At 41.7% G+C, this 27,209-nt stretch overlaps 3 protein-coding genes across 5 annotated transcripts; 1 reads left to right on the top strand and 2 right to left on the bottom strand.

Moving 5' to 3' along the window:
* Positions 1–2,270: 2,270 nt before the first annotated feature.
* Positions 2,271–3,816, top strand: LOC114443048 (protein RD3-like). The gene is made up of 2 exons (XM_028416954.1): positions 2,271–2,578; positions 3,441–3,816. The coding sequence occupies exons 1-2, from the start codon at positions 2,271–2,273 to the stop codon at positions 3,814–3,816; spliced, it is 684 nt and encodes a 227-aa protein (XP_028272755.1).
* A 1,302-nt stretch (positions 3,817–5,118) lies between these two features.
* Positions 5,119–10,227, bottom strand: LOC114442938 (syntaxin-5-like). Of its 3 annotated transcripts, XM_028416819.1 has the most exons (12): positions 10,109–10,227; positions 9,410–9,643; positions 8,625–8,695; positions 8,172–8,227; positions 8,008–8,078; positions 7,807–7,923; positions 7,631–7,687; positions 7,460–7,541; positions 6,430–6,516; positions 6,184–6,287; positions 5,924–6,045; positions 5,119–5,838 (listed from the first exon to the last, which is right to left on the bottom strand). In XM_028416819.1, the coding sequence occupies exons 2-12, from the start codon at positions 9,470–9,472 to the stop codon at positions 5,679–5,681; spliced, it is 990 nt and encodes a 329-aa protein (XP_028272620.1). In that variant the 5' UTR covers positions 9,473–9,643; positions 10,109–10,227; the 3' UTR covers positions 5,119–5,678. The 3 variants fall into 3 exon arrangements, with proteins under 3 accessions (XP_028272620.1, XP_028272621.1, XP_028272622.1); XM_028416820.1 differs by lacking the exon at positions 10,109–10,227 and having other exon boundaries at positions 9,410–9,837; XM_028416821.1 differs by lacking the exon at positions 6,430–6,516 and having other exon boundaries at positions 5,679–5,838.
* A 2,289-nt stretch (positions 10,228–12,516) lies between these two features.
* On the bottom strand, positions 12,517–25,979 carry LOC114442352 (vascular endothelial growth factor A-A-like). The gene is made up of 8 exons (XM_028415815.1): positions 24,980–25,979; positions 22,432–22,483; positions 22,150–22,346; positions 21,989–22,062; positions 21,856–21,891; positions 19,725–19,802; positions 17,546–17,773; positions 12,517–17,461 (listed from the first exon to the last, which is right to left on the bottom strand). Exons 1-8 carry the CDS (start codon positions 25,055–25,057, stop codon positions 17,440–17,442), a joined length of 765 nt encoding a protein of 254 aa, XP_028271616.1. The 5' UTR covers positions 25,058–25,979; the 3' UTR covers positions 12,517–17,439.
* Positions 25,980–27,209: the final 1,230 nt, after the last annotated feature.

Genomic DNA, 27,209 nt, shown 5'->3' on the forward strand with positions numbered 1-27,209 from the left:
GATGACCTCTAGCGACCTCCGGAGTCGCTGAAATATGAATGAGTTACTTTTATTAGTACAACTTATTGAAGTATTTGAATATTTAACCACACAAGTATACGACACAAATACGACATGTTCCTACATTTCTTCAGATAAGATAAATTCCAAAGTGCAGATAGACAACTAATAAATATATAAATATATAAAGGGAAGGTCAAAAATCAGAAAATATTTTATCTTTTAAACCTACAAACATTTGGAAACATTGTGAAAATGCTTTAAACACTAAAACACCCTGCTTGGCGTAAGTACAAATAAGCACATTTAAGATTTTCAATTAAATGTCTTATTCAATAATTACACTTAAGCTAACTAATTACAATGACTTGGTGGCTTTGCTCAGAAGGTTAGATGTCCTGGAATTGTTTGTCTAGTCCATTTGGATTTGATCCACTTATCAGATCACATAAATCAACCTAAGGCCATTGTTTACCGGTTATAAATACATACGGCCGCTCCTCAACTTTCCAGCAGAACATTGTTCACTTAATAGCACTGATGTTGTAGGAGACCTGGAAACTAAAGAGAAAGTGTCAAGATTGTTTTTATCATACAGACAAAAAAAATGACCCAGGAAAGCAAGACTCAGAGGTAGCACATTTATGGTTTGTACTAACACAGAGGTGTTTGCAAGGAGACAAACAGAAAGAGAATAACACTGCAGTATGTCAAACCTGCCGTGAAACATGGTGTGATGGGTAGTTTCCAGCTAATTTGCTACTGTGAAATGAACACTACAAACACCCCTGCTTTAATTCATTTCTATTTAATTAAACATACATTTATTATTATTATTGTTTCTTTTTATTATTATACTTTTAGGCTATATTACAGTGATAGTATATGGTGTTGAGGTTCTATTTAGCAGTGACGAGGATGGACAGGATTAGGAACCGTCGCATCAGGGACAGCTCAGGTTGTCTGTTCTGGGGACAAAGTCACGGAGACCAGATTTAGGTGATCTGGACATGTGCAGAGGAGGGTTAGTGATTATATTGGTAGAAGGAGCTACCAGGCAAGAAGTCAAGAGGAGAGCCAAAGAGGAGATATATAGATGTGCCATGAGGCACATGAGGACATGAAGTTGGTCGGTGTGAGAGGAGAGGATGCCGAGAGTTAGGTGGAAACAGATTCTCTGAAAGGAACAGCTGAAAATAAAAGAAGACGTATATGTAGACCTCAAATCATTTCTCTCAAAAGTAAATATTTTTCCTCCAGGTGCAGCTGCAGCATTGAGTGCAGGCAGCTATCTAATTAGATTATAATATTCATTACAACCACTCACTCTTCCAGGTAGCCAGTGGATTTGAATGTAATCTGGGATTTGGTGGCTCAGTGCTGAGTGGTGTGGAAACCCAGCAACCACCCTGTAGTTATCATGCATGCAAGGCCATATGCTGGCTTGTGGGGTAGAAATGTATTGTTGGGGTAATACTAGACCACAACAGCCTGGTGATAACAGGTGTGTTTGAAGGATTATTGTCTGCTCAGTGGGAGGCCAATACTCAGACTCCCGACATGTTATTTCAGGGATTGTGCTCGATGTATCTTGAAACCAAGTTTAACCACCGTTAAACTTTTATGAAGGTTCAGGAATAACTCACTCAGACACTTAGACAGTGGTGTAAAGAACAAGAGGAAAGTGAAGGGGCTGAACATTTCCTTCCTGTTATGTAAACACTCCACCTGAATTTTGTCCATCACACACGCAACACTGCTCGCCCAGGTATACGCTCATGTCATGAGGTAAGCTCATCTTGTCACTCACTCTGTATTAATACAGGATTACACTTATTCCCAACCTCACTCATACCGACACTCCACGCGCCTCTCACACTGTCTGCCAGGGACCATTACAGGTAGCAAGGCAGTCAGGTAGCTGTGCGCCAACAGCTGGAGTCAGAGGAGTTTCATCCACAAGCCCATGGAGGCCTGCTGCTCATCCGGCTGCTGACAGAGGCTTTAACCGCACAACTGCAGAACTCCTATCAGACAAGAACCCACGGCAGCTTCTTACACCTGCTTTCATGGCGGTAAGACCACAATCAAACATGCATGATGAAGATTACATTATATAAAGGTTTGTAAACAAAAAACAGCATAGAGGTAACTTTGAAATGAAACATTTGTGTCCTAAACACAAAAAACCTTGACAAACTACTCGGTTTGCAAAATTTCAATCTGAATGTGCCTCATTTTGTTATAAAGGACAATATTTGTCTTCACAGATGTTTCCTTGGTCTGCTGTTTTCTCCCTGGAACCCAAAGTGCCCGGCCAGCGCAGCACTGATGAGCTGGTAACCAACACTCTGATGCTGGAGCTGGGGGCCATGGTAAAGCGCACTGAACGCATCCGCTTGGAAAGGGCGACGGAGGGGCGCCGCCGGCGCCGCAGCTCCTCCTCCACAGCCGACTACAGCTGGCTGGCCAACACCCCAGCACCACAGCCCTACGAGCTCACACCCAATGACCTGCTGGAGTTACAGGACCTCTGTGCCAAGATCCCTCCTTCACAATGTGGCCCTGTGATTGTCAGGTAAGAAAGACAGACAACAATGTTGTAGCTAGAAACTGGCTGAAAAACAAATTATATCCAGTTAAGACTAAGAAGAGTAAGTGGAAAACGCCCTTTTTTTTGTTATTTCACATATCCCAATAAAAACACTGCATCAGAGACTTGATCATAACTTCAGACAGAGATGCTGGGTCAGCATACTACCTACTGGTGCCAGCATGAGTAATGTGAGAGAGTAACCTTCATAATTGTATCCTAAACATGGAAAATCACATGCACACATTCACATTCATATCAACTTACTGAATAAGTAAGAAGAAGAGAACATGCAGAAAGATGTATGGAAATGAAACAGAGAGCCACAAAGCTAAATTAAAGAAACAAGGGCTTCTATCCAATTCACAAGTAATATAACCAAGCTATTAATTGCCGATGGTAACCCAACCAGGGAGCGTGCATAGCTTAAACACAAGTTCCATCCTGCTCATAACCCGTTTAGCTTTGCGTCAGTGGTAAAGCTTATCGTATTAACCAGTGAACCAGTTTGTTCAACAAATCTGCAACAATTTGGATGTTTTGGCAAAAAATTCTATGTTTACTATCTTGTGGCAGCACACTGAACATCTTTAGGATGCTGACAAACATGACTACATGTCATGGACATGTTCTTTCAACAAAAAAGTAATTTAAAATTGCAATAAAACAGAGGATCCTTCCTATTGTCCTTCGTGTCATCCTTGAACAGAGTATTATCCACCATCCAGGACAGGGCATGCAGTACATCTGTCTTGCCAGGGGAGTAGCAAGAACGTCTGGAGGTGGATTCTCTGCTGCCTTGTTTTTGTAGAGAAATGTGTAAATGTCTTTATTCTTCCCTCCACAGGTTCAGGAGGCTGGTTTCACAGATGGAACCTGAGGTCCATGAGGTTCCACGGCTTTTTCGTTCAGTGCTGCGTGACTGTGTGGAAGAGGTGAACCTAAATGAAGATGTTCAGACTCCGGACACAGTGATTGAGAAGCAGCAGCGCAGCAAGAGCCTCTCCTTTGTTACATTCCGTTCGAAGTTTCGCACAGGCAGTTTTTTTAAGGGTGGTGGCCTGAGAGGCTCCAGGGGGAACCTGCAGCAGCAGGTGGATTGGTCTGATGAGGAGGAGGAGGAGGAGGATGTAGAGGGGGAGGCCATCAAAGCCAGGGCAAGGAAGGGAAGGAGCAGGAGCATGCCGGATATCACCCCTATTGAGTGCTCAGGGATGAGATAATGCAGAGGGGTGGGGGACATGTAAGGTAGTTTGGCCAAAGAAAGGTGAGGGTGGGCATTCATAAGTGAAGGGTAGGAAGGAGAGAAGGTAGCTGTTAGGAAATGAACAAAGTAGATTTCAAAACTTTTCTCTTCACAAGTGGAAAGTTGAGAAACTGAACTATGAGGGAATTTTGATTGAATCACTTTCAGTCTTTGTCCTCCCAAAAGCATTGTTGTTGCGGTTTTAGGATGTGTGACACATGACAGTCCATGACTGCCATGCATACTGTCATCTGTAGAGTTACACTTGTCTGGATGACAACTTACATGTACAAACCTCTTGCATTCCTAACTTTTTACCTGCTTCAGTTACCTTTAACAACAAACACATGATGCTCAGGAGCTGTCCCTTTAAAAGCATGTTATGCAACAGACAGGACAGACATCCTCTGCAGTAGAAGTGGAAAGTTCAGCTCAGGCCATGCGTCTCTGTCCTCAGCAGCCAGTTTGGCTCCATGTTTCCAGCTCTAGTTAACGGGTGCTCTCCCCTCACATAAATCCATGCATGAAGGAAATAATTGGAACTATGTCTGATGTCATTTTTTATTGTGAATATTCAAGGTAAATAAATACTCGATGTTCTGATATCTTCTGCTTTCTCTGTGACTCTGTTAGGCTTTGTGGTATCTGCCCATCTTTGACAAAACCCAAAATGTTGTTTAAATATGATGCATATAACCTGCAGCACAGCTCCGCCACAATAAGCCAGCATAGCTAATTATAGCTCAGCTGTCTAATCCACTTACCTCAAGAAAAGGTCACACATAAATGCCAGCACCCCATCATTATTTTATTAATGCACACTTATTGTTTGTCAATACAACATTTTAACTATTTGCACTTTATACACCAAAGTCAAGGCATTTGGCTAAAAAAGGGAAAAAATAGGAACAATGTTTTGTCTTTTCTTAAAAAGCTGTGGTTATTTAAATAACATCCTGTACATTGGATAGATAATGAGGGGGAACACAGACATCCAGACACTTCCAGGGAATCTGGTTGCACTTCTTTAGTGGACCTTCGCAACCAGTGTATCCCCTTCATAAGCATTGATCCTCCTTCTCTGAAGCACTGAATGAGCGATGGCTGGCAGCAACTCTCATTTTAAACAGTGCTATTACATAACTGCATTTTGTGCAGCTTGTGCCTCACTTACACCACAAATGTCCCTTCAGCTGGCTGTAACTTCTTCTTGAGTGTCTTTGTATTGTGTCACAGTTCAATAAGAGTACCCATTTGGCAAATAAACTTCAAAATCAAAAATGGATAAAAATATTTAACAAACAGAATGTTGGTGGGTAAGAATTATTGATAAATGAGACTATCATGCTCTTTCAATAAAAAGTAGGAAAAATAAGAAGCAAAAGGATAAACTCCAGTTCTATTGTTTGGCTTTAAAATAATAAAGGATGACATGTGGTAAAGGGTGTAAACAGAAATAACACAGTTTGCAGAATCAAACCATTAAATTATAGCCATTTGGATTAAATGTTTACGAATAGTTGGTCAAAATACAACACAGAGCAGTTTTCTGCTCTCTCTCTCTCTCTCTCTCTCTCTCTCTCTATACAATATGGGGTTTTAGACCATTTCTTTTATTTAAAGTTCAACATCTTCATTTTTCACTGAATTGTTTAAGATCAAGAGTCTGAGGTTTGGGAATAACCAAAAGTTTGTAGTTGTCAGAGTGGATCCCAAGCCTCCGTCAAACCGTGATAAGACAGGTCCGTCCTCCAATTACGTTATCTCTGGCCAGCTTTAGCTTTACCCTCCTACACCAATTGATGTGCTTTTTTTCCCTTCCCTCAGCAGTTCTTTTCTTTAAGCGAAGAAGACGACAAAGATGATGAAGAAGATGATTAGGACCAGAAAGATCTTGATCATCAGCCAGCGGTTGGAGGAGACTGACTGGAAGTATTTGAGGATCTCTGTGTGGGCGGCTTCAACGTTCAGCTGGGTGTCCTCCACATTAGCATCAATCCTGTCGGACAGACCAGTGACATGGGACTGTTAGTTCACCTTATCAACCTAGAGCTATCTCTACCTAAATGAGGATTCCAGCTCACCTCTGGATGGTCTCTTCTTGCTCCTTGACCATGTGTGCCAGCTGCTGGAATATAGAACCCAGTTCTACGATGGTGCTCTCGATGTTTTGCATGGTGTCAGCACGGCTCTGGATGTATGAGTCCTTTGAAGATTTCAAAAAGAACCGTTTTTATATTACCGGTAGTCTTTTTTCCTTTTTAAGGTTTACAGATACATTTGTAGCTTATAATGACTAAAATCACACTGGCCATTTGTCTGGCTTTGTTAATCAACCACTAACCTGCTCATCGATCAGCTGAAGTTGCAGAGGATTGGTCTGAGAGTCCATGTCGATGGCCACGTCGCCAAGGCTCCGGGACTCATCCTGCATAAGGACTGAGCTCTCTGAAAGGAGACAACAAAGAGACACACACACACATTCAATGAGATTAGACAGAAGTGGTAGAAGGGAAAAGCAGAAAGAACAGCGGGCACATACTGTAGCTAGTTATACCCGCTGGGAGAGTCAAACGTTCCAGGGAAATACCTTTTAAATTTGCGGATGTATAGCCCTGGTAGTCATTGCGCGGCTCGCGAGCTGCATGCGGCTCCTGGGCCCCTTTTTTGCGGCTCCCTAAAATATTTTTTGATTTTTGCATTACTGAGGACCAAATACAGTAATAATCATTCACAAGGACTTCGAGCAGTTCCCTATAATACAACAGCTGTTGTTCTGAAAAGCACACTGCCACCAAAAATGTGTCCACAGCCTGAGCGAGTTGTAAACAAAATTCAAACAATGTGCCCAATGTAAAGAATATTACAATGTGAAACAAATTCTGGTGACAACCATCTGAGTTTTAGCTACAAACACTATGGTTATAATGGAACATTTGTCCATTATATTTATTAAAGGTCAGATGAGCTTAACGCATCAACAGATTAAACCTATAATTAAAATAAAGCCAGAGAAAACAACAAGGTTATTTGGTTATTTAAGATAGCTATTTTTCCCAATTACACACACAATTTTCCAGTTAAATAAAATATTTTAGCTTCGACTATTTGTCTGTGTTTTAAGGTGTTTACAGTAGGCACTTTTGCTTGAGATTTAGCCGAACACACTGAAATACCGGCTGTTTATGAACATTTTACTGGAAGTGTAAATGCATGCACAGGAAGCGTCCGAGCCACCTGCACTAAATAGAGGGTCTCTGGTCATTTAACTTGTTTAGCAAAAAGACGAACTGAGCTGGAGCCAGACATGTCGCATATTGCCTCAAAGCCAAAAGAAAGAAACAATAAAGGTGTGTTCACTCTGTTACACTCTTCCAGTGTAATCCATAGGTGAAGAACAGATGATGTTTCAGTGCTAATTTAACTTAAGGGAATGGCCATGAACTTACAGTTAAAACAATCAGTACTAAACCAAAATGTGGTATAGAGTGAACACACCATTATGAAGCTACAACTGCATGCTTTTTTTTACCTGTTGTTACCATTAGTTTTGGGACCCTTGTAAAAAAAGATCAGAGAGAGCAACAAGAAGCATGAAAGCAAGATGCAGACAGACTTACTGAAGTTATTGGCCATCATTGGAGAAGATGAGGCTGGAGGCTGGGAGAACTGCTCTCTCCTGCTGCGCTGCTGCTTCAGGTTCTGCAGGATTACAGTCACATGATGAAGACACCGGAGGTAAATTTATTTCTCGAGTTTTAGCATTTTTATGGTGTATACGAGTCCCTTACCTCTGTTCTGACTTCTAAGACTGATTTAAAATCATTGGACATTGACGCCAGTTTGGACTGTGGAAGAAAAACAATAGAACAAAGTTTAAGTCCTGCTTCAGTGAGCGGCTTGCATCTGTTTCTATTTCTACATTTTTACGAAAATGTAATTTTCCGTAGGAATTTGATGAACATACCTGTAATGAGACCACTATAGTGTTAGAGTGAGTCTGGATGTGCCGGCCACCAGGAGTCGCACGGGATCTCACCAAGTCCTGCAGCTGTGCTATCTGTTTGTTTAGACTGTTGATGTCCTGAAAATATAAACACGGGAGGAGAAATCAGTATGTACACTCAACAGGAACACCACATTTCATAGAAAGGTGAGTTCAACCCACCTGTTTAATTATGTATGTGAGCTCCTCGATCTCCACTGCCTTGTCATCAAATAGAGATTTTCTTTTTGCCACTACATCAAAACAACAGTATGAAGCATCAGCACAATGGGTGATGATTACACACATTTTAAATAATGGTAAAACAATATGAAATGAAAACTTACAAATAGTGAGCTTTTCCAGTTTGGCAAATGTATTGCTCAAGTCTTTCCCAATTCTCCTGCAAAGACACAGACAAACAGAAAGCTTTCCTTATCACGCACATACTAAAGGATTCTTTTTTCTTGTTTGTATTCTTCCCATAACTTGAACAGGATCAATTTCACCAATCTCTCCAGAAGCTAGGCTAAAGATACTAAAGATTAGTGGACAAACCTGTCCACTAAAACTTCACAGCATTCTTCTCATTTCACAGTAAGACATTTCACATATTTTTTTTATTTTTTTTTACATCAATTGTAGTAGGGCTGTTCATATGTGATAAATAAATTATGTGTAAATACACACTTTGAGATGTTTAATATTGACATAAAATAATTAGCCCATTATGCAAATATGTACGAACTGCTGAAACACACACACAAACACACACAAAAAAGAGACCAAGACGAACTCACTTGGCCATAACCGTGAAGTCACTGCGCTGCCTGAGGGCATGAAGAGCTGGTTTGCTGGGCTGGACTCCATTCTAACAGGGGAGGAATAAATAAGGGAGTATGAGATATAAACATAAATTTACAAGAAGACTGTGAGGAGTTATTCAGCATGTACAACAGACCTTCTCAACAGGGTTCCCATTTTGTTAACCTGCTAAACACTGTGGTCTGTTATTCAGTAAAAAACCTAAAACATTATATAACTCATTAGCAGTAGACAAATCTGCCTTTCTGGCTCTAGTATTGTTTTTTTTTTTCTAAAATGTGATCCCAGAAAAGGTAAGCATGGAAATAAAATTAATAGAATCAATGAACTCAATCAAATGTGTATTTACATGTATAGACTCCACTGACTAACACCGAAAGATTGTTAAACATGTGGTAACTGCTACTGTGCCTAGAAATCTGCTATCATTTATAATTATTTTGAGAATGGATATTAACATAAGCTGAAAGAAGTAACAATTGTAATTATTATCTATCCCCAAAATGAGCAAATAAAGAGTACAGCCAAAGATGTACGACATTGAGCCTTGTTTTGGTTAAAATGACTAAATGTGAAACCAAAACAAAACATAGAGGGGGGAGAAAACAAGAAGCTAAAGCCAAAAAGAAATGAAAGCTAAAAGAAGGCCAAAAGAAACTAAAGTTAGAGCAAAACACATCTGTGTACATGATCATGATTATAACATGAAATAATTAGGTTATAATTATGCTGTAGTGACAGGAGATTGACCCCAACATACCTGTCTGCCCTGGAGAGATTTACAAGCTGACTGGAACTCGAGGGTCCGGTCACGGCACGTCATCTTGCCGCAGGTAAAGGGTCAGAAGCCCGCTGTAGACCAGAACCACCAGGGAGAGCCGGGTCTTTCTCTTAAGGTTTGTCTGATGTTGATAAAAAGGACGACCTCTCTCTGCGTGTAGAAAAACTCACATCCAAGGCGGGATATCCTTCATGGACATATGTACACACATGTCTGCGGTAACGAGACGAGATATGTCAAAAAAATATTCAGCCTCACAGCAGGCAGACAGGTTGAAATTAGACAGAAAAACAATCACAGGTTCGTTTAGAACATGTCAGTTAGTCCCGTTAGCATCATCAACACGACGCGAAAACGACAAGTAATCCACAACCAACAACCAGGCAAAAACAAATAACAACTCAACTTACAGATAATTCCATAAGTGAGCTAAATATACGAATCATTAGGTAACAATGATTATCTCGAGTCTGGACCAGTTCTGCCTAGAAGAGGCCGCCTATCACGACACAGCTGATCACGGCCTGACCGGCTAACCACAGGCTAACGCTAGCTACACTATGCTAACCGGCCTTTCCGTACAGTTCCCCCTGCCTTACCTTGGTCAAATTCGACCTAAACTCGTTATGAGACTATTATTTGTAATTAAAAGACAGAAAACGACTGCTTTTAACTTACTTAGATCAATATCACGTCATCATTCCGAGAGTCGTCGATGTTTCTGGTACAAACTAATACCCAGGAGTTAAAGTTCCGATCCGGGTCATTTCCGGAATTGACGTCACTGCCACGTCTACTTTACCGAGGCAAAAAATCCCTGCAGGCCCAAGTCGCATCCACCAGGGGTCGCCATGTCTCCTGTTTACAGTGCCCCCGGAGGAGGAGACGGTAATACAGATGTGACTTAAATAGGAGGACAGGACAGCAAAAGCACAAAATATTAGGTGCAAACCAAGATTAACTCCATAGTAACCTCCCAGCAAACGAGCAGTGGAGGTGAGCAGATCCTTCCTTAAAATACCAAGTGTATACATTGCCATCACTGTTGTCAACCCTCCAAATGGATCTATCACATAGAATAGAGACAGAATAAAAAAGAAATTAACCTTTTTGTGTAACCCTGTGAAAAGACAGAGTAAACAGAGAAGATGATTGGCTGCTGCCTCGGGTGATCCGACCTGCAGGTATGGTATGGAGAGAGAGCGATAACATCCAACAGGCCCTCTGATCTCGTCTCTATCTTACTGGTACCCGTATCCTCCACCTGACAGGATCAAGCATGCCCTAAGAACAAGTATGTAACTATGCCCTTTTACATGCTTTTACCCGCTAGACCTCTAACCACAGAAACCCCTCAGCTCCTCCATCACCCTCTCACCCCCACTCATCTACTTCAGCTACACCACCTTCACCTTTTATACTTCGATTGGTCATATCAGGCATTAAACTCCCTTTTCATTGTGGTCTTGTTGTACTGTAGGTTATCATGCTATTGTGCATACACAGTATAAACATTGAGCACATGCCAATGTTAGAATAAGAACAGCTTCACAGAGCTGCACACTGGCTGTAGATGCAACTTAGCTGATGATATAATTACTGTGAAAGTAAAATGAATTAAAACTTAAAAAGTACACCGTCACCCTCCCAATAATTTCTAAACTTTAACTCCACACAAACTGTTTCCCATGTAGTAACAGGAGCCGTAAATCTTTTATCAAGGTTGGTGTCCTTCAGTGGAATGAGACAGACAAGGTGAATCCATGTTTCTGTTGAAGATAACGTAGCTTGTTTGTTCTGTAAATTGAAATAAAAAAGTTCTTTGTGTTCACATGAGACTTTAAAAACAGTCACTTTCCTGTCAGTTTAACAGAAACCACAAATCTTCTTTACACTGCGCATATTGTATTCAACCTCACTCTTTTTCTCTCTCTGTCTTTTTTTTAATCTGTGTTTCTCTCACACACACAGGGGCACTGATACCATCTAACAACACACACTCACAGGCCAGATAGCGTCCAGTATACCTGCTTCAACACAGCTGCTGCTACAATGCAGGGAGGAAACCGTGGCTGCAGTTATTAGAAAAACAATGGCTGTGAATGCAGAGAAAAGCAAGGTGGAAAAATACAGGAAGTCCTGATAGAAGCGCAAAGACAGAGAGGTACAAAGTCAGGTGTGCAGAGGGATGTTTGATTATAGGCAAATATATGGACATGTATAGGAATCCACAGAGGAACATGGACGTGTGAGCAGAGATAGAGTTACAGTACAAAAGTGTTCACATTTTTGGGACAGACTTGTGTCTGTATTGAGATATATGATTCACTCTGTCCTTTTCTCTTTCTCTCGGTCTCCCTAATCTTGCTGCTATATTTAGTGCTGGCATAATGCCCTTCCACAGATAGGTTGGCAGCAGCACTTAGCTCCTCGCCTCTTCTGTTCTCTCCTCCGATCCTTTTCTCCTCTTCTCACTCTAACCACACAGATCCAGCTGTCAGTCACATTGTTAAAGATCACTTCTTTTGAATGTACATCAGCATTAACACATCATCACCCAGCGTTTGCTTTGGTCTGAAGTCTGCTCTGTATTATGAAAAACTAATGAGGGGACAAATGAAGACAAATCCATTATATCACCGGAGACGTAGGTCATCATTATCATTAATGGCAATAAGATTACTTAATCTTTTAATGTGCAATGTAATTTTACACACACGCACGCACGCACACACACCCACGCAGGGTGTGGGGCTGCACTTGACCAGCTTCTGACTCAGCAGTTCAGACGGGAGGAGGAGAGGGAACAATATTATGTCTCATAACACCATGTCCCATCACATACGCACTTGTTCTCTGTACCTAGCTCCCAGGGTGGCACTGTAATCAAAAATGCCTGTTTACTTTTCATTACCGTCAAATGAGAGATTAAAACAACAGAAACGTGTTGGAGGTAATGGAGGTCAAAGCGGAGACAGACATCAGACAGGGACAGGAAAAAAACAGAGGTTTATACGAAAAATAAGACATTTCCTTTAATAACATCTGTAACATCACGATTGTATCCTGGTTTGAATAATATTGATGACGCACTACACACTGTGGACAAGTGGATTGATTAATTAGCATTTACTGTATATACTAATACAACATAAGACTGCATTGTTTTCTACAAAGACATCATAAAAGGGCACAAATGGTGTAGCAGCAAAATAAAGAGTGCAGTCTGTTTCCATACATCGGCTACAATAGTACAATGTGTTCGCAGAGAAGAGATTCAAGGTACACCTAAAGTGAAGATACAAATACATTTCTAAAGTATGCACTACGTCAGACACAACGTCCTGGCAGGATATTAGAGGTTATAAAATGCTATATAGTTTAGTAAGGGGTATCTATGGGCTACTAAGACACTGGAGGCTAGAACAGGGCTACGTAGACTGTGCAGATATACTGTTGTTGTTTGATGCTCACACAGGATCAGGACATTTTATATAAACATGTCCAAGAGTTATGATGCTGAAATAACTGGAGGTGCTAACTAAGCAGAATCAGCTGCTCATTGGCTTTCATTGGTCATAACTGGTTCTTTAAAACTTGGTCACAGATGCAGCGAAAAAGTAATCTCAGCGCCACAACTCTTCTAAGTGGAATGTCATTGGCTTGTCACAGATGTTTGCATGAGAGTCCACTTGTTCCTCGATCGCTGCTCTCAACATGTATTTTCCCGGTGAATGAATCTATAGTATGTACTTTGCAATCTCAAGTGCAATCTGTACTGGGTTTCAGAGACGTAGGTTTCCTAAAACATTTGTTTTCGTTTGTTTGTTCACAAAATGCACGTGTTCCAAATCATTAACAATCAAAGGCTGCAAGTGAGTCAAAAAACTTGAAAAAACTTTTTGCTAGTTTGCTTTTTTGTGAAGAGATATATGACAGGATTGATGGCACAGCTATTTAAATACGTACCTAGTTAGACTATCAGCTGGGTAATTTATCTCAGGAACCAGCAGAGGTGGGAGTAAGTCACTCATGGGCAAGTCACAAGCAAGTCTCAAGTCAATGTGATGAGACTCAAGCAAGTCAAGTCAAGTCATTGCTCAGGTCAAGCAAGTCACAAGCAAGTCTCAAGTCATAACCTTCAAGTCTCAAGCAAGTCCCAAGTCAATGTGATGAGACTCGAGCAAGTCAAGTCAAGTCATACAAATAAATAGCATCATTTCTAACTGGAGTTCCAGGTTAAAAATGTGAGTTGGGTCATCTAATTATTATTAGCGTATTATGATTACTATTATTATAGGAGACGTGGGGGTCTGGGGGTGGGCCCCCAGAAGAATGTTGCTAAGATGTTAAGATGTTAGCCTCCTCTGCAGCTTTATCGTTCTCCCTCTCTGATACTTCTGTTCTCTGCGTTTAGTCCAGTACTGGCCTGAGTCCAGCGCCTACCTTTGAACTTTGACGTTATTTTCAAAGATCAACGGTATACAACAACACGTCAGAATACAAAAATAAATAACAATGACGTTGTATAGTTGTATAGTTGTATTATATATGTGTTGTTGGATGGTGGTGGGGCTAACTGACCGTAAAAAATGCAGATCTTTATATTAAAAAATTCAAGTCCTTTCAAGTCAAAGTCAAGTCGAGTCTTTTATCAGTGTTAGTCAAGCAAGTCTGAAGTACTCAAATTTACGACTGGAGTCTGACTCGAGTCAAGTCATGTCATCGAGTCCCCCACCTCTGGTAAATAGAGCTGCCAACTGGCACTTTCAAAGGAACAATGTGTAAGACTGTTCTCAGTCATGTTAAAAGAAGTCATCGACAGTGGGATAACAGTTATGTCAATGTGTCTTAAGACTTACTGTGCAGCAAAGCTGCAAGCTACTGCAGTTATGAAGCTAACCAGCTAGCCACAGACAGTACAAATAACTCAGATAACATGGTGGGAGAGTTGCAGTTTGGCAGCAGAGCTCTGGACGCCACCATTCAGCCAGACCACCTTTCCTCGTTGTGTCTCGGCAGATACAGCCCTGCAGAGTAAAGCTTGATCTGTGCTTCTGTGTTTCACCAACGTGGAGCCCTGACATAGTCTACACAAGCAGCCTATGTGCCACTGTAGCCGGTTACACTTGCACTTCAGACAATGGCACCTGAAACTGAGAGGATCATGTTGGAGTTACATTTCTGGGTAAATGCATGTCAGACTATGGGATGGGGAGCAGCAAAGAAGCATAGGTCAGGCTTAAGGATCAGAACTATTGTGGGATTTTATAGATCTCCTACCATGCTTCTATACTGATGCAATTACCCTTTGAGCCTGTAAAATCCATAAATGTGTAAATATAGCACAACAATAATGATAAAAGTAGCCTCAATATCTCAGAGCTGCCAAACATAAACAAAAGTGAATCCTTTTAAACAAAGGAAAGACTTAATAAAAAAATACAAATTGTTCCTTTAAATACAGACAGGTGCTGCTACTTGGATAGAGCCTAGCTGTCCCTCTCTTTCCATCTTTCTGCTAGGCCAATAAGGTAGCTTTAGTTCCACTGTTTTTCATTTTCCACATATATGAGTGTATAGATCTTCTCATCTAATCCTTATGTGTGGTCACTAGTAGTTTGATCTTACAAATGCTTTGGGAAACCATCTCCTGTTCCACAGTATTACACAGTGTCTGGTCTGTACTCTGAAGACCAGTTCAGCCCTCCTCATGAAAACATTCTTCCCTTCAGAAATCTCCTATAGGTTCATCTGAACCAGTGATACTCACAACAGATCTGCTGCAGGTCCAGTCTAAACACCCAAGACTGTGCTTATTGCTAACATATCATCATCTTAAAAGAGGTCCGAAATAACACAGAGAAAGTAACAATAATGCTCTAATACTTGGTCATTAATATGTTATGATATAGAGGTAGTGATTGAAGCACTGATTGATAAACACTGAACAATGAATTCGAGCAAGGAAAACATAATCTCATCTCAGGAGAGTATAAATACAGAGCTTATCACAGCAGCCGACATAAATAATTCAGACTCTGACTGCACGCCGTTTCAGGGTGACTATTCTTCAATCGGCAGGATCACATGAACCCTGCTGGGAGAGACTGGACATGACTCATGGAGTTTCAAATCTTTAGTTTCTCATGGAGCTAAGATGTGACTGGAAAACTGTTCTCAGTAAAATTTAGCACAGCAACCAGGCCTTGAATAGCTCTCAGAAATGGGTTTAAACTCCATGACCTGCCACGCTGGGTCCTCTGAGCGGTGGCTTTAGCTTGTCACACTGACTGACAAGCAGCTCAAGACCTCCTCCTTTCTGCAACAGTCACAGTTCAAATCCCTGTTCCCACCCAGGAGCCAAGCAGTCGCGAACCATCATGGAGTTTAACCGTGAGATATAGTCAGAATATAAACAAGTTATGTTCCGAATGGATAACACTCTTTCCATCCCAGCTCCAACATGCAACAACAGCAGTTGTTTTCCTTTCACTGCACTGGGGACAGCTATTTGCTTGGTTTCTCTGTGCTTCTGACAACACTACCACACTGATTGTTTGAGTTACACATTATAATGCATAGAGTCTCCCATCTGGGGCCCGTCTGAGCCGTGTCTGTTTAAATTCAATACATTTGAGTATTGGATTAGCTGGCCACCCAGCATGAATATGTGGATGAATTAAAGATGAACAATAACAAAAAAAGACACATTCTGCAATATAGAATATCTTTCCAATCATCTCCACAGAATTAAAATAAAATATAAAACTGAGGCATGTAATACAACACTTAATGTAGACTTTGCAGTAAATTGCAAAAGAACAGACATATATTTGCACACTTGGTGTGGCACAAACAAAAGCTTATGGCTACCTGCATTCATTTCACATTGCATGTGTGAGTAAATATGAGTGTGTGTGTGTGTGTGTGTGTGTGTGTGTGCATTTGTAGCATCGTCTGTGTTCCTGGTTTTATAAGTGTGAATGTGTGTGAAGCACTGGATAGCCGCCAGGCCTCATTATTGTCATTCTCCTCACTGCCCAAAGGAGAAGCAAAGAGAGGCAAAGCGAGGCAAAGCGGCTCCTTTCAATCCAAAAGCCAAGGAAGGATGGAGACAAAAGGCCCAAATTAAACAAATGCCCAAAATCGGCTTGGAGAGCCAGCCCATGGTCATACGCATTGAATAAGAGAGAACAGCCGCAGGGATAACCCATCTGGGTCTTTCAGTGGGGAGACCACACAGATACACTCCATCCCGGCATTCAGCTGAGCTATAGGTCCACACACTCTGGGGTGCCAGTTCATGTGCATGTCCTATGTTCTTCTGGTATGTCTCAGTGTGTGTGTGTGTGTGTGTCCACCAATAATCCACTGCTGATGTGTCTCTAATCCTCTGCAAAACACTCTGGCCTTGATGTAACCTGGGCCGCATCTCCACGAACTGGTTCCATGTGAGCAAATAATCACAACTTCCATTGGAGCATCATATATGTGTAAGACCACATGCTGTAGGATCATATGATCATTCTGGTTCCACAGTCTTGTGTTTTCATATTTGATTGCAGATCAAAGGAACTTCTTGGTGTCCAACCGCCAAAGCCACAACAATACGTTCACCTGCAGGCTTGAGCATGCCAAGAGAAGCGTCTCTCAAAGTTTCTTTTTTTCTGCCACTTCCATCCTCCCCTCTCTGGATGTTTTTCTGTGACACTACATGTTTGTACATGCATGTACTGGTGGACTAAAACTTTGTTAGCAGAAGCAAGGTGGAAACACGTTGACACCCATACGTAGAGCTACAGGCTGTAGGCTGTAATGATGCACTTGCCACTTTATTAGAGGACTACTAACAGACCGTTATGTGTGCTTCCAAAGATATTTACTTCACTTTAAGATACTGGATGTCCAAAAGTCTGTATGGTCCATGGCACTGAAACTGAGAGTGGGCAATGAATAGACTGGGATTTGGTGAAGAAAAGGAGGCGAAAATGAGGTGGGCGGACACATCAAGTCTGCATGGCATTACACCTATAATAACAATGAGAGGAAAAGGTTTAGTATTTACTCACATTTATCCTGAATTGTATTTTTCTTGACAGATTGTGGACTTACTTGCACTGGCGAGGGTTGAGTCTCTGGCCTTTCTGGCTGCATTTCTCAGCTCTCACAGTGCAGCGACATTCACATGACGTCACATCGAGGGCCCATTTCCTCCCTCTGCAGGGGCGGCAACGAGGAACGACAGAGGGAGATGGAGATGGAGAAGAACTGGTGGGAGTAGGTGACGGAGGAAAAGGAGGGAAAGAGGATGTGGCAGGAAGAGTTGGAGAAGTGTTGGTTCTAGATGTAAAAAAGGTAAGAAAGGTGTGGTTAGCAGCAGAATTTAAAAACATGTAAGGGTCAGTGATGTTTTGAGATAAATGCTAAAGGCTAACAATGCTAACATTATGGCTGCATACCCATTTGCTCATGTGGTACATTTTGTTCCAACTTATTTTAATGTGTTAGCACAATAGCAATTGCTAAAAGGCACAAAACTTAAGGCACAGCTGTATGGAGTCAAACCAGGGCCAAGATTTTTGTTTTTTTGATTTAACTGTGAAATACTTTTTAATAAACTGTTGATTTCCAGGTTTCATTTTAATAATAATATATAGCGTTTTATATCAGACTTATTTCAGACTTTTTGTTTTCAGATTCACATCTTAATTTCTTAGTTTCCCATCGTATCTCTTCAGTTTCAGAGCTTTGGTTCAGCTTCAGATTTCCTTTTAGGTTCAAATCTCTTCTTCACTTTCGCCTTTTTTTTTAAAATTTTGAGCCCCAATTTTGCAAGGGGTGGGACAGGGGTGTGGACTGCTGAGTGACAGCATGACAATGAAGGCTGTGGCTTTGCTCAGCTATGCTGCCTTCAGGGAACATTGGACATGTGGTTGGTTAAACTCAACATGCACTATTTATCATCTTGATGACGTGACCGGCTGTGAAACTTTGACACCAGGCAAAAATTATAAATGTTTTAAAACATACCTGGTAACAATCACAATATTAGGTCTACACATGATGGTATATTCTACAATTTACACAGTTTATGAAAAAAAAATCAAAAACATAAACTTTTAGTTTCAAATTTTAGTGGCTACATACAGCTGATTCTGACAGGGCTGCTGATATTTGATCATAAAAATTTGACCTGACATGGAGCTACATAGCAAGTTAAGGGATCTTCGACATTGCAAGTCACCTACAGAATCATCAAAGGTTAGAAGGGTTCATCCTCTGGGGACCATACATTTTATGACAATCCATGAAACAGTTGCTGAATTAATGCATTGTCTAAAAATAAAATGCAGACTTGTCTGACCGCACAGTGCTAGTCGGACACAATCCCACACCATGCAGTGTGTGGGAGAAGTGTGAATAATGTGGGATACTTTCCATAGCTCCTGACCAATGTTCTCTTTTTTTCTGTCCGTCTGTCTCTTTATCCGTTACCATGGTTATGTTCACATAGCTGCCTATAAAGTCTTCAGAACCTCCTCTGGACCCCAAGAACGTTTCCGCTCTGAGGACCAAGTCTGAGAAAGTAGCCTGTGTCAGTTGGTCCATTAACTGGAGCTGGTTCTGCCTCAGTCAGGGAGGCTGGCGGCCTTAATGAAGTTACTTAATGAGGCAGAGAGGGGCCATCTTTGTTCACATCTCGATGACCACGCCTGCCGCTGGCATGGACAGAGGAGGTGGCTTTGGGGAGCAAATTACACAGATTTCACCCCTGCCAGGGTCTGAATAAAGCCCGTTCTGAGTGATGGATGGGTGCTGAGGACCATCACACCCAAACTGAGCCACCTCTGGCCCCCGGAGATGGATGTGACTGACAGCAAAGTGAAGGAGAAGCAGACAGAGAAGGAGCGGAGAGAATAAGACTGCTCACTCTGTTATCCTTCAATGCTCAGGCCTCAAAGAATTGTCCCTCCACTGACATTAAAGTTATATAAATATCACACAACTAGTGACAGTAAATGTCAATAAACTCCTGGCTGGTTACTGTCTTGATTCCTGTGATGGTGGAGTTTATCAGTGGAATAAAGCGTGAGAGAGTGTGTGTGTGTGAGTGAGTGTGTGAGGCCTTGACTGCTGCAGCCGTAAAACAAATTGTCCTTCAGTAATAATGCAGACCAGATAACCCAGTTTTCTTCTAATCCAAACACTGACGCTGAGAGTTTGTAAGTAAAACGTCAGCCTTGTAACTGAGTTAAACAGTCCAGAGTGTGTACTGAATACTCAAACATACGTAGCTCTGATGGCTCCAATTGTCTTCTGTCTAGACTTTCCCTTTTTCTTTTCTTTCCTTGCTGGCTTCAGATAGGGCCTGAAAAAACAGACAAAACATTCATATCAAACAAAACAGTCATCTGCTACATAAAAACACTATACACACTCTAATCAGTCTGAGTGAGCGGAGTAGAAGGAGACAAATGAAATGAAATAATTAATTTTCTTTCATTCGTTCATCATTTTGTCACCAATTTTGTTTTATTTAGCAAATGTATTAGTATAACTTGTGGTGAAATTAAGATTTATAAAGAAGATTTATGAAGATTTATGAAGTTTAATTTTGGTTTCCGTGAACTTCACACTATAAATAAATCCATACACAATGTACTGACATGGTGTCTTTCCAGTTTCCTCAAGTAATTTATGAGGTTTAGCGTCCGTTGTTGCTCTTGTTAGCTTGTATAGTAAAAGTAACACATTGTTTTTATACATCAATCACTGGTTCTTACACATTGATGCAGCAAGAATAATTCTGCTGACTTTCATGAAGCCAGAACTCTAACATCAGAACTGACGTCAAACTATTGGGACAGAGTTAGTCACTTCCTCAAAAATGAATCATTCTGGATGTCAAACCATGACCTCGATGACAGACTGTAAAAGCACGTAGCTCTTTAGCTGACCACTTATCAGTTTGAGTGACAGCTATTATCGATAGCAATGTATTTTACTTTAATAAGTTTTGGTTTGAGATTCTCAGCTTTAATTTCTCCCACTGTTCTAGTTCAAGCTGCTGGACGCTGTTTACCAGCTTAGCCTGACATTATTAACAGATTGTGCTGGAGCTGCTGCTGCTGTTGTTTTTGGAGCCTTAATTCACAATTATGGATGCGTGACTCTGCTCTGTCGGTCTGTGAGAGAGCACATGGCAGGGGAGATAAAATCATCGCTATGGTGACAACAGGATGCGGGCAATCCCATGGGATGCTGGGAGAGAGTCACACAGATGCTAACTCACTGAAACACACACACAGAAATATTTACTCTTGCATGAAAGCCCATGTTACATTAACAGAAAGATATGTAAAGGGGTAAAGAACATGAAAAATGTCCACACATATACATATTGATATAGCAGAAGGTAAAAATAAGACTGTACACACACATGCATGGGAATCCTTTATTTATGTCCCAATCTTAACAGGAAGTAGCGGGACATAAACATTAAAGATGCCATCACATGTTTGTCTGGTTGGACCTGCAAGTATGAGGCACACAAACAAACCACACCAGAAATGTTCCTTTCACTGTGTCCAGTTGACCCTCTGAAACCTCAAGAGCAAGGCTTCAACATGCTGGACAGACAGGGTTCCAAGGCTTAGTCAGAATTAGTCAGAGAATATACGAAATGCACTGCACTCACAGACACGTACCTCACATACATCACACACAACAATTTGTCTCAATCTGTATTGAGACACATTGTTGTGTGTGATGTATGTGCCAGTTCCTGATTCAGAAAAATGTTAGAAGATATCTTACAGACTGAGACAACACACTAGGGAGCAGGCTGTCCTGCACCTCATTTGTAGCCCTCGCCTCATGTATTAAAGGCATCTTACAAGCCGCTGCAGAAATAAAGGTTCCCTCTGGAGTTTTTGACCTCTAGCAGTACCATGGGGCTACCAGCGGTCACTGCACACGCATGTACACACAGATGACGCAGCACGCGGGACTACCAATGGCGTCACAGTGTTTTTGGTTTTTTTTTTCATGTAGGGGTCTACATGAAAAAAAAAGCAGAGAAGAAGCGAGAACAATCAAAAGGAATACATGGGCATATTTCATGGACAGATTTAATTAAATCAATCCAATTGAAAAGCAGTTCAAGATGAATAATTAATTGAAACACGCTAATGAATAGAATAGAGTGGGTTACATGACTTTCATCAGGAAGAGCTGTCTTTGAAATGCTGCTCTGACTACCGCCTGCTCATTAGCACCATTATCAGCAGAATAATACAGTAAGGATCTCATCAACGTAGAGCCGGGTTCTAAAATATCAACCTCATGGTTCCACATATACACAAAGGACCGGGAAGATTACACCTCAGAAATACAATGTAAAGAAAAGTGGAGCGTTTTACCTTGTAGTGGGTGTTGGCTGGAATTGTGGTTTTAATCTGCGCACAGATAAAACAGAGGGTGTCAGTATAAAGGTGAAAAGTAAGGTCAATGAGCGACAGGTGCACCATGCATCTCTCAGTGTGTGTTTATTACCTGCACTCACACTGGCTGTGCTCGATGAAGGGCAGTTCAATGAGCTCAGGTTTCTTAAAGGACATTCTCATCAGCTGCACAGAGATCAGAAAAAAACATCCATTTATCATCTACTGAAGTGGACGGAGTGTGTGTGTGTGTGTGTGTGTGTGTGTGTGTACCTCCATGGTGACCGTGTCCGTGTGGGTGGGCACACACTCCAAGGCCTCGTCAGCACAGCAGCCACCACATCTCCTGACTGATACACAGGATGGGATGAAGAGATGATGGGTCTCCCCCGGTAGCTCCCGCCAAACGTCCACCAGAGTGTCCCGGGGCTCGCAGCCGCTCCTGGAATACACCTCCAACCACCGTCGCACTGGTGGAGAGACCCCGACAAAAGATGTTAGCTATACTGTTTCAACTCCACGAGGTGAGAGTTCTCCTAGAATAATGAAGCATACCTTCTCGACCCTCCCTGGATTTGGAGGAATCTGTTGGCCGCCAGTGAGCAAGCTGGTGAAACAAACAAAAACCATTAAAAGTCAAATTCCTGTTTTATTAAATTCAGGTGTCAGGTTGACCTGTGGGAGAGCATTCATCACTGCAGTTAAGAGCTAGGATAAATGGTTTGAATTCTGTTTAGATCAATAATGCTGCATCTGTGTGTCAATTTTGTAATTGTTTATTGTTTATTGTTGTATTGTTTATTTAATCTACAAGAACATGACAAACATTGAAACACTTCTCTCACACAAGCTGCACACATGCTTATAGGTTTTGCCATATTAGCTTATCTTGTTCAAAGTACTGTTTATCTCACAAATGAGTTCAAGATAGCAGCTCATCAATTGGCTGTTATTGGTTAATAATCAGCACTTATGTCTAAGCTAAACCATCAGTTGGCTGTAAACTCTGTCGAGCTGTTTTCTGAAACCTTCTGTTGTAAAAATCTGCTGATCAACAGATCAAAGTGTTCCCTGTTAATGAACACCATGATATTTCACACCTGGCATATCTGACCTCAATAAAGTGTGGTGGTAAATAACAGGAAGAAAGCGAAAACTCTGAACTTTGGTACATTTGCAGGAGTGAGAGCCGGCGCGCAGTATGACAGATAAATGAAACATGATTTGTTGTTAAACATCTTCTGCACACATGCTGCTACATTTGTGAAACTGATATCGCCTATGCTCCTCAAACACATCTTCACCTGCATGGCCGTCTGAGGGAGGGAGTATGGGTTTTTGAACAAGTTGCACCTGCTACCTTTGCCCTGAAGCCTTTCACCTGATTATGGGGTTTGAAACCCTTCCAGTAGCTCAGTGGTGGATGGTGAGAGTGTCTGTCTGCCTCTGGATTGAACTGAGCATGGCAGCTTGTTTTGCTCTAGAAATAACAACCTAATGAACATCACAGTCAAATATTACACTTCACTAATAATAGAAAAGATTTAGAAAGAGGTCCACAGAATATTTCATGAGTCATGTTATGACCTAATACCTATGTAGGTACTGGACTGGGTAGCTGCGATAACAACCTAAAAATCTGAATATAACATATATATATATATATATAGGACTGGGTAGTTATCGCAGCTACCCAGTCCTTTAATATAATAAATAGAAAGAGAAAAGAAAGAGAAACTAAGTTTGATAGTTTGGGCCTACATGTGCATGAAGACCAAGGCCACTTGTCAGGGAATGCAGACTTTGTTCAGTTGCCCCCCCCTTTAACTGCTCCACCCCCTTCTACACACACACACCCACACACACAGGTTTGGCCCACACTGATCCAACAACATTGAATTAAGCTGGGACTGAGGCCATTTTGTGATGGTATGAGAGGAAGCAAGTGTGTCTTGTCTGTATCAGTCTTTAAAACAAGTCTAAGATTAACTCCTTTTGGCAGAGGTATCAGCACACACACACACACACTTACACACACACACACACACACCAACTCCCGAGAGCCAGCCCAAAGCCATCTGCACTGGCTATGATGTCTGTCTACTGTCTAACTCATCTAACTCCCAGCCACTCCCAGAGCACTGTACAGATGGGCCTTGTGTGTGTGTGTGTGTGTGTGTGTGTGTGTGTGTGCGTAAAAGAGCCTACAGCTACACACCATCTCTCCCACCCTGAGTTTCATCACCAGGGTGACCCCTTTTTTCCAAATAAGCTGTCAGAGATGCAGATGGCATGAAAGCGTCTCCAGTGTGAGACAGCAGCTGTGAGTAGGTGAGGAGGCTTTCTGGTGCACTGACTGCCGTGTGCCATGTAGTGTCTAGGATGATGAATCACTAAAACATACAGTACACCGCATCTCCGAGTCAGGGCTGGATCCCACACCACTTCAGAGCACTGCCTGTTCCTGATAGAAGCCTCCAGACATAAATAAAAAAGCAGCACATGCATGCATTCGTGATTAGATGACTGGTCATATAATTGTTGCCAGTTTCTCCTTTGTGAGCTGTTCTTGTTCATTTTATGTCACTGCTAACAAAGCGATTAATAAACAGATAAACTGAAATTGATCAAAGTTGAAAACAGGGATCAGATTTGTGTTCATTATTTATGAATGTTTGATATGTTTGAAAAGCCTTCCTTACTCTCACTTAAAGGCTGGACGGCAACCGACTGAAAAATACTTATTTTTATGAATGGCTAAGGAGCTAATAATGATTTATAACAGCCAATAAACTCCGTGTTATATAAAGTATTACTCATTATGATAGTGATGGGAGGCAGTACACCATAATATCACTATGAAGTCATTGATTACCTGCAGGATTATGGTTGTGTTGGTCATGTGTCAGGACCTGACAGGTGTCATTGACCTGTGGGATAACTTCCACTAAACTACACCTTCCCATCAGACCTGATTCAGGACGTTAACCCACTTTATGACCAAAACAAGCTTGAAGAGAAGCACACTTGCTCCTGCCTGCTGGCTGGCTGACTGACCACCATAACACATGCAGGCTTTTGAGGTCAAATGGTCTATACATACCTTGGCATGGGACGTGGGTATTCTGGAGAGCAGCAGGAATTGAAACATTCCTAGAATAACTTGAAGCATAATCCCCATTGTGCAGGAGTCCAAAGGGGCACGCAAAAATGTTTTTGGACCAATCCAAAAAAATAAAAGAAAAGAAAAAGAAAAAAGAAGGGCGCTTGTCCTCCTTCCTTCGCCTCCGTGTGTCCGGCGCTTATAATATATAATATCCCGCTTTCATTCTCCAGTCTCCCATCCTTGAAAGCAGTCCCGGGGCGGCATCCTCAGCGTCGGAATAATCACCTTTGGTCGCATTTGAGCTGAATAGATAAACTGTAGAAGTCGGATCCCAATCTTAATCTGATAATCTAATTAATTCATGCAGCAAGTTTTAACATATACATTCCTTATGGTATGATTGACTGAATAGCGGCAGCACCGCAGCACACAGATCCCGTCCTTTTTCCAGGAAACTTGTATGAACTTTACAGAGATGCCTCCCTGCATTAATGTGAGACCGTCAGACTGTTGGTCCTGATCCCATGAAACCGGTCTTGGGGGTCCGAGGTGGCGTGACTGGATGATCACACAGATTCCCGCTGAAACGTGGTGCGATCATGAAATCCCGCGTATCTAAATAAAAATCACACCATCCAGCTGTAGGACGTGTATCCGGCAAACATCCGACGCTTCAGCGCGACGTGCAGAGGGACAGTGGCGCATATGGCTCTCCCCGGCTCGGTCACAGTCTCACCACACTGTCGCTCCCACTGAAAATGTGACGTTACCCCTCCAGGCGCATCTCCCGTTTTTTTTTTATTATCCCCTTATAAATAAACCTAGAATACCATCCTCCGCTGACATGTCAGTGCAGCTACAGCAGAGCCAGCAGGGCAGCCCGCACACAGGCACGGAGAGCACTGGAAAGGTAGGAGTCTTCATTTGTTGTTGTGTTCGGTTTCCTCATTTCCTTTGCCCTTGAGACGCACGCAGCGTAACCATTGCGCTGCCAACTTTTTCCAAACGGGACAGGCGCACTGGATGGATACAGGTGCAGCGTCTCTATTGGTCCCAGAGGGGAGGGTCAGGGGGGCCTCCAGGGGCCCCTTTACAAGAGGGGCAGCATGGGTGTAACATCCACTGAGAACTGCAAGGTCACGTCAGTGTGTATTAGTTTAAATTTGGCAGGTAGCTACCTGGAGAGACTGATGCAGACAAAATATACACAGATTTTTATATTCATATCACACTATTAAAGCACGAACAATAATTGGACTCAGTGAATGATAACAGGTAACTCCTGAGCATCAGTTAGGCCATTTTTAATGCCATATTTTTCATTGGCTTAAAGACTCAGCTGTGGACAAGCAATGTGAAGATTTATAGCTCTAAATTAACATGCCTTATAAGTCTATATTAACATTTGATTAGCTTCTCTAGAACAAAAAGCTTCCAGCCACTCAAGTTTTATTGCTGGCAGGGAGATTGAAAATCAAAACTCTTCATATTGTCATTATTGTCACTATGGAGACAATGTCACTAATAACATCGGTTCTGTCCTGCGGGTAAACCATGACGGCAGACCCCTGAAATGGAAGCAGCTAAATAGAATGAAGCCATGATTAATGCTTCATTTACACCTTGTCTATAATTTTTTTAATAGTAAAATGACAAATTAGTTATTGATCATGTGATGTCAGGACGTGTGTCCATCTTTGTGGTGTCTGTTAGACATTTGACACAGAACACAAAGTGAGTCTGCCACTGGACTGGATTACACTGTGTAAAATAAAACATGGCGGATTGATGTGAAAGTCATTCTATCACTGAACAGTGAATGATTTCTTCGTCCATCACTTATTATTGTTTTTCCAAGTAAAACATCAGGTTGTCGAAGTCTGAGGATTATTTCAGAGCACTGACACAGTTTTCTCTGCAGCTCATTAAACTAAAGATAAAACTCAATTAAAGCTGGATTCATTGCATTTTAGCCACTAACTCTCCCATGAGTCTCCATCTCCGTGCGTGTGTGTGAAGGCATGCCGACACCAGAATATCAGTCATTATGGTGTGTTTGGGTTATGACAGTGCACTCACACGCCACATGAGGGTGAGGGTGTCTGAGAGCTATGCGGGGACACAGTATGTTATCTCCTGCTGACGTCTCTGAAAAGGGGCCACTGGTGACAAGAAGACAAGAGAGGGAAAAGTGTAACATCTCCTCTTCGGCCACTGAAGGTTAGTT

This window comes from Parambassis ranga, chromosome 10 (assembly GCF_900634625.1).
Source record: "Parambassis ranga chromosome 10, fParRan2.1, whole genome shotgun sequence".
Lineage (NCBI taxonomy): Eukaryota > Metazoa > Chordata > Actinopteri > Ambassidae > Parambassis > Parambassis ranga.

What these genes read in the sequence shown, in the direction of transcription:
- LOC114443048 (XM_028416954.1), top strand. Translation starts at nt 2,271, where the DNA reads ATGTTTCCTTGGTCTGCTGTTTTCTCCCTGGAACCCAAAGTGCCCGGC. An exon ending in TGTGGCCCTGTGATTGTCAG is followed by an intron (nt 2,579 to 3,440) that starts GTAAGAAAGACA and finishes TTCCCTCCACAG; the next exon opens with GTTCAGGAGGCTGGTTTCAC.
- LOC114442938 (XM_028416819.1), bottom strand. Translation starts at nt 9,472, where the DNA reads ATGACGTGCCGTGACCGGACCCTCGAGTTCCAGTCAGCTTGTAAATCT. An exon ending in CTATAGTGGTCTCATTACAG is followed by an intron (nt 7,688 to 7,806) that starts GTATGTTCATCA and finishes TTTCTTCCACAG; the next exon opens with TCCAAACTGGCGTCAATGTC. An exon ending in CAAGAAGAGACCATCCAGAG is followed by an intron (nt 5,839 to 5,923) that starts GTGAGCTGGAAT and finishes TCTGTCCGACAG; the next exon opens with GATTGATGCTAATGTGGAGG.
- LOC114442352 (XM_028415815.1), bottom strand. Translation starts at nt 25,057, where the DNA reads ATGGGGATTATGCTTCAAGTTATTCTAGGAATGTTTCAATTCCTGCTG. An exon ending in ATCCAGGGAGGGTCGAGAAG is followed by an intron (nt 22,347 to 22,431) that starts GTATGCTTCATT and finishes TCTCTCCACCAG; the next exon opens with TGCGACGGTGGTTGGAGGTG. An exon ending in CACAGCCAGTGTGAGTGCAG is followed by an intron (nt 21,892 to 21,988) that starts GTAATAAACACA and finishes ATCTGTGCGCAG; the next exon opens with ATTAAAACCACAATTCCAGC.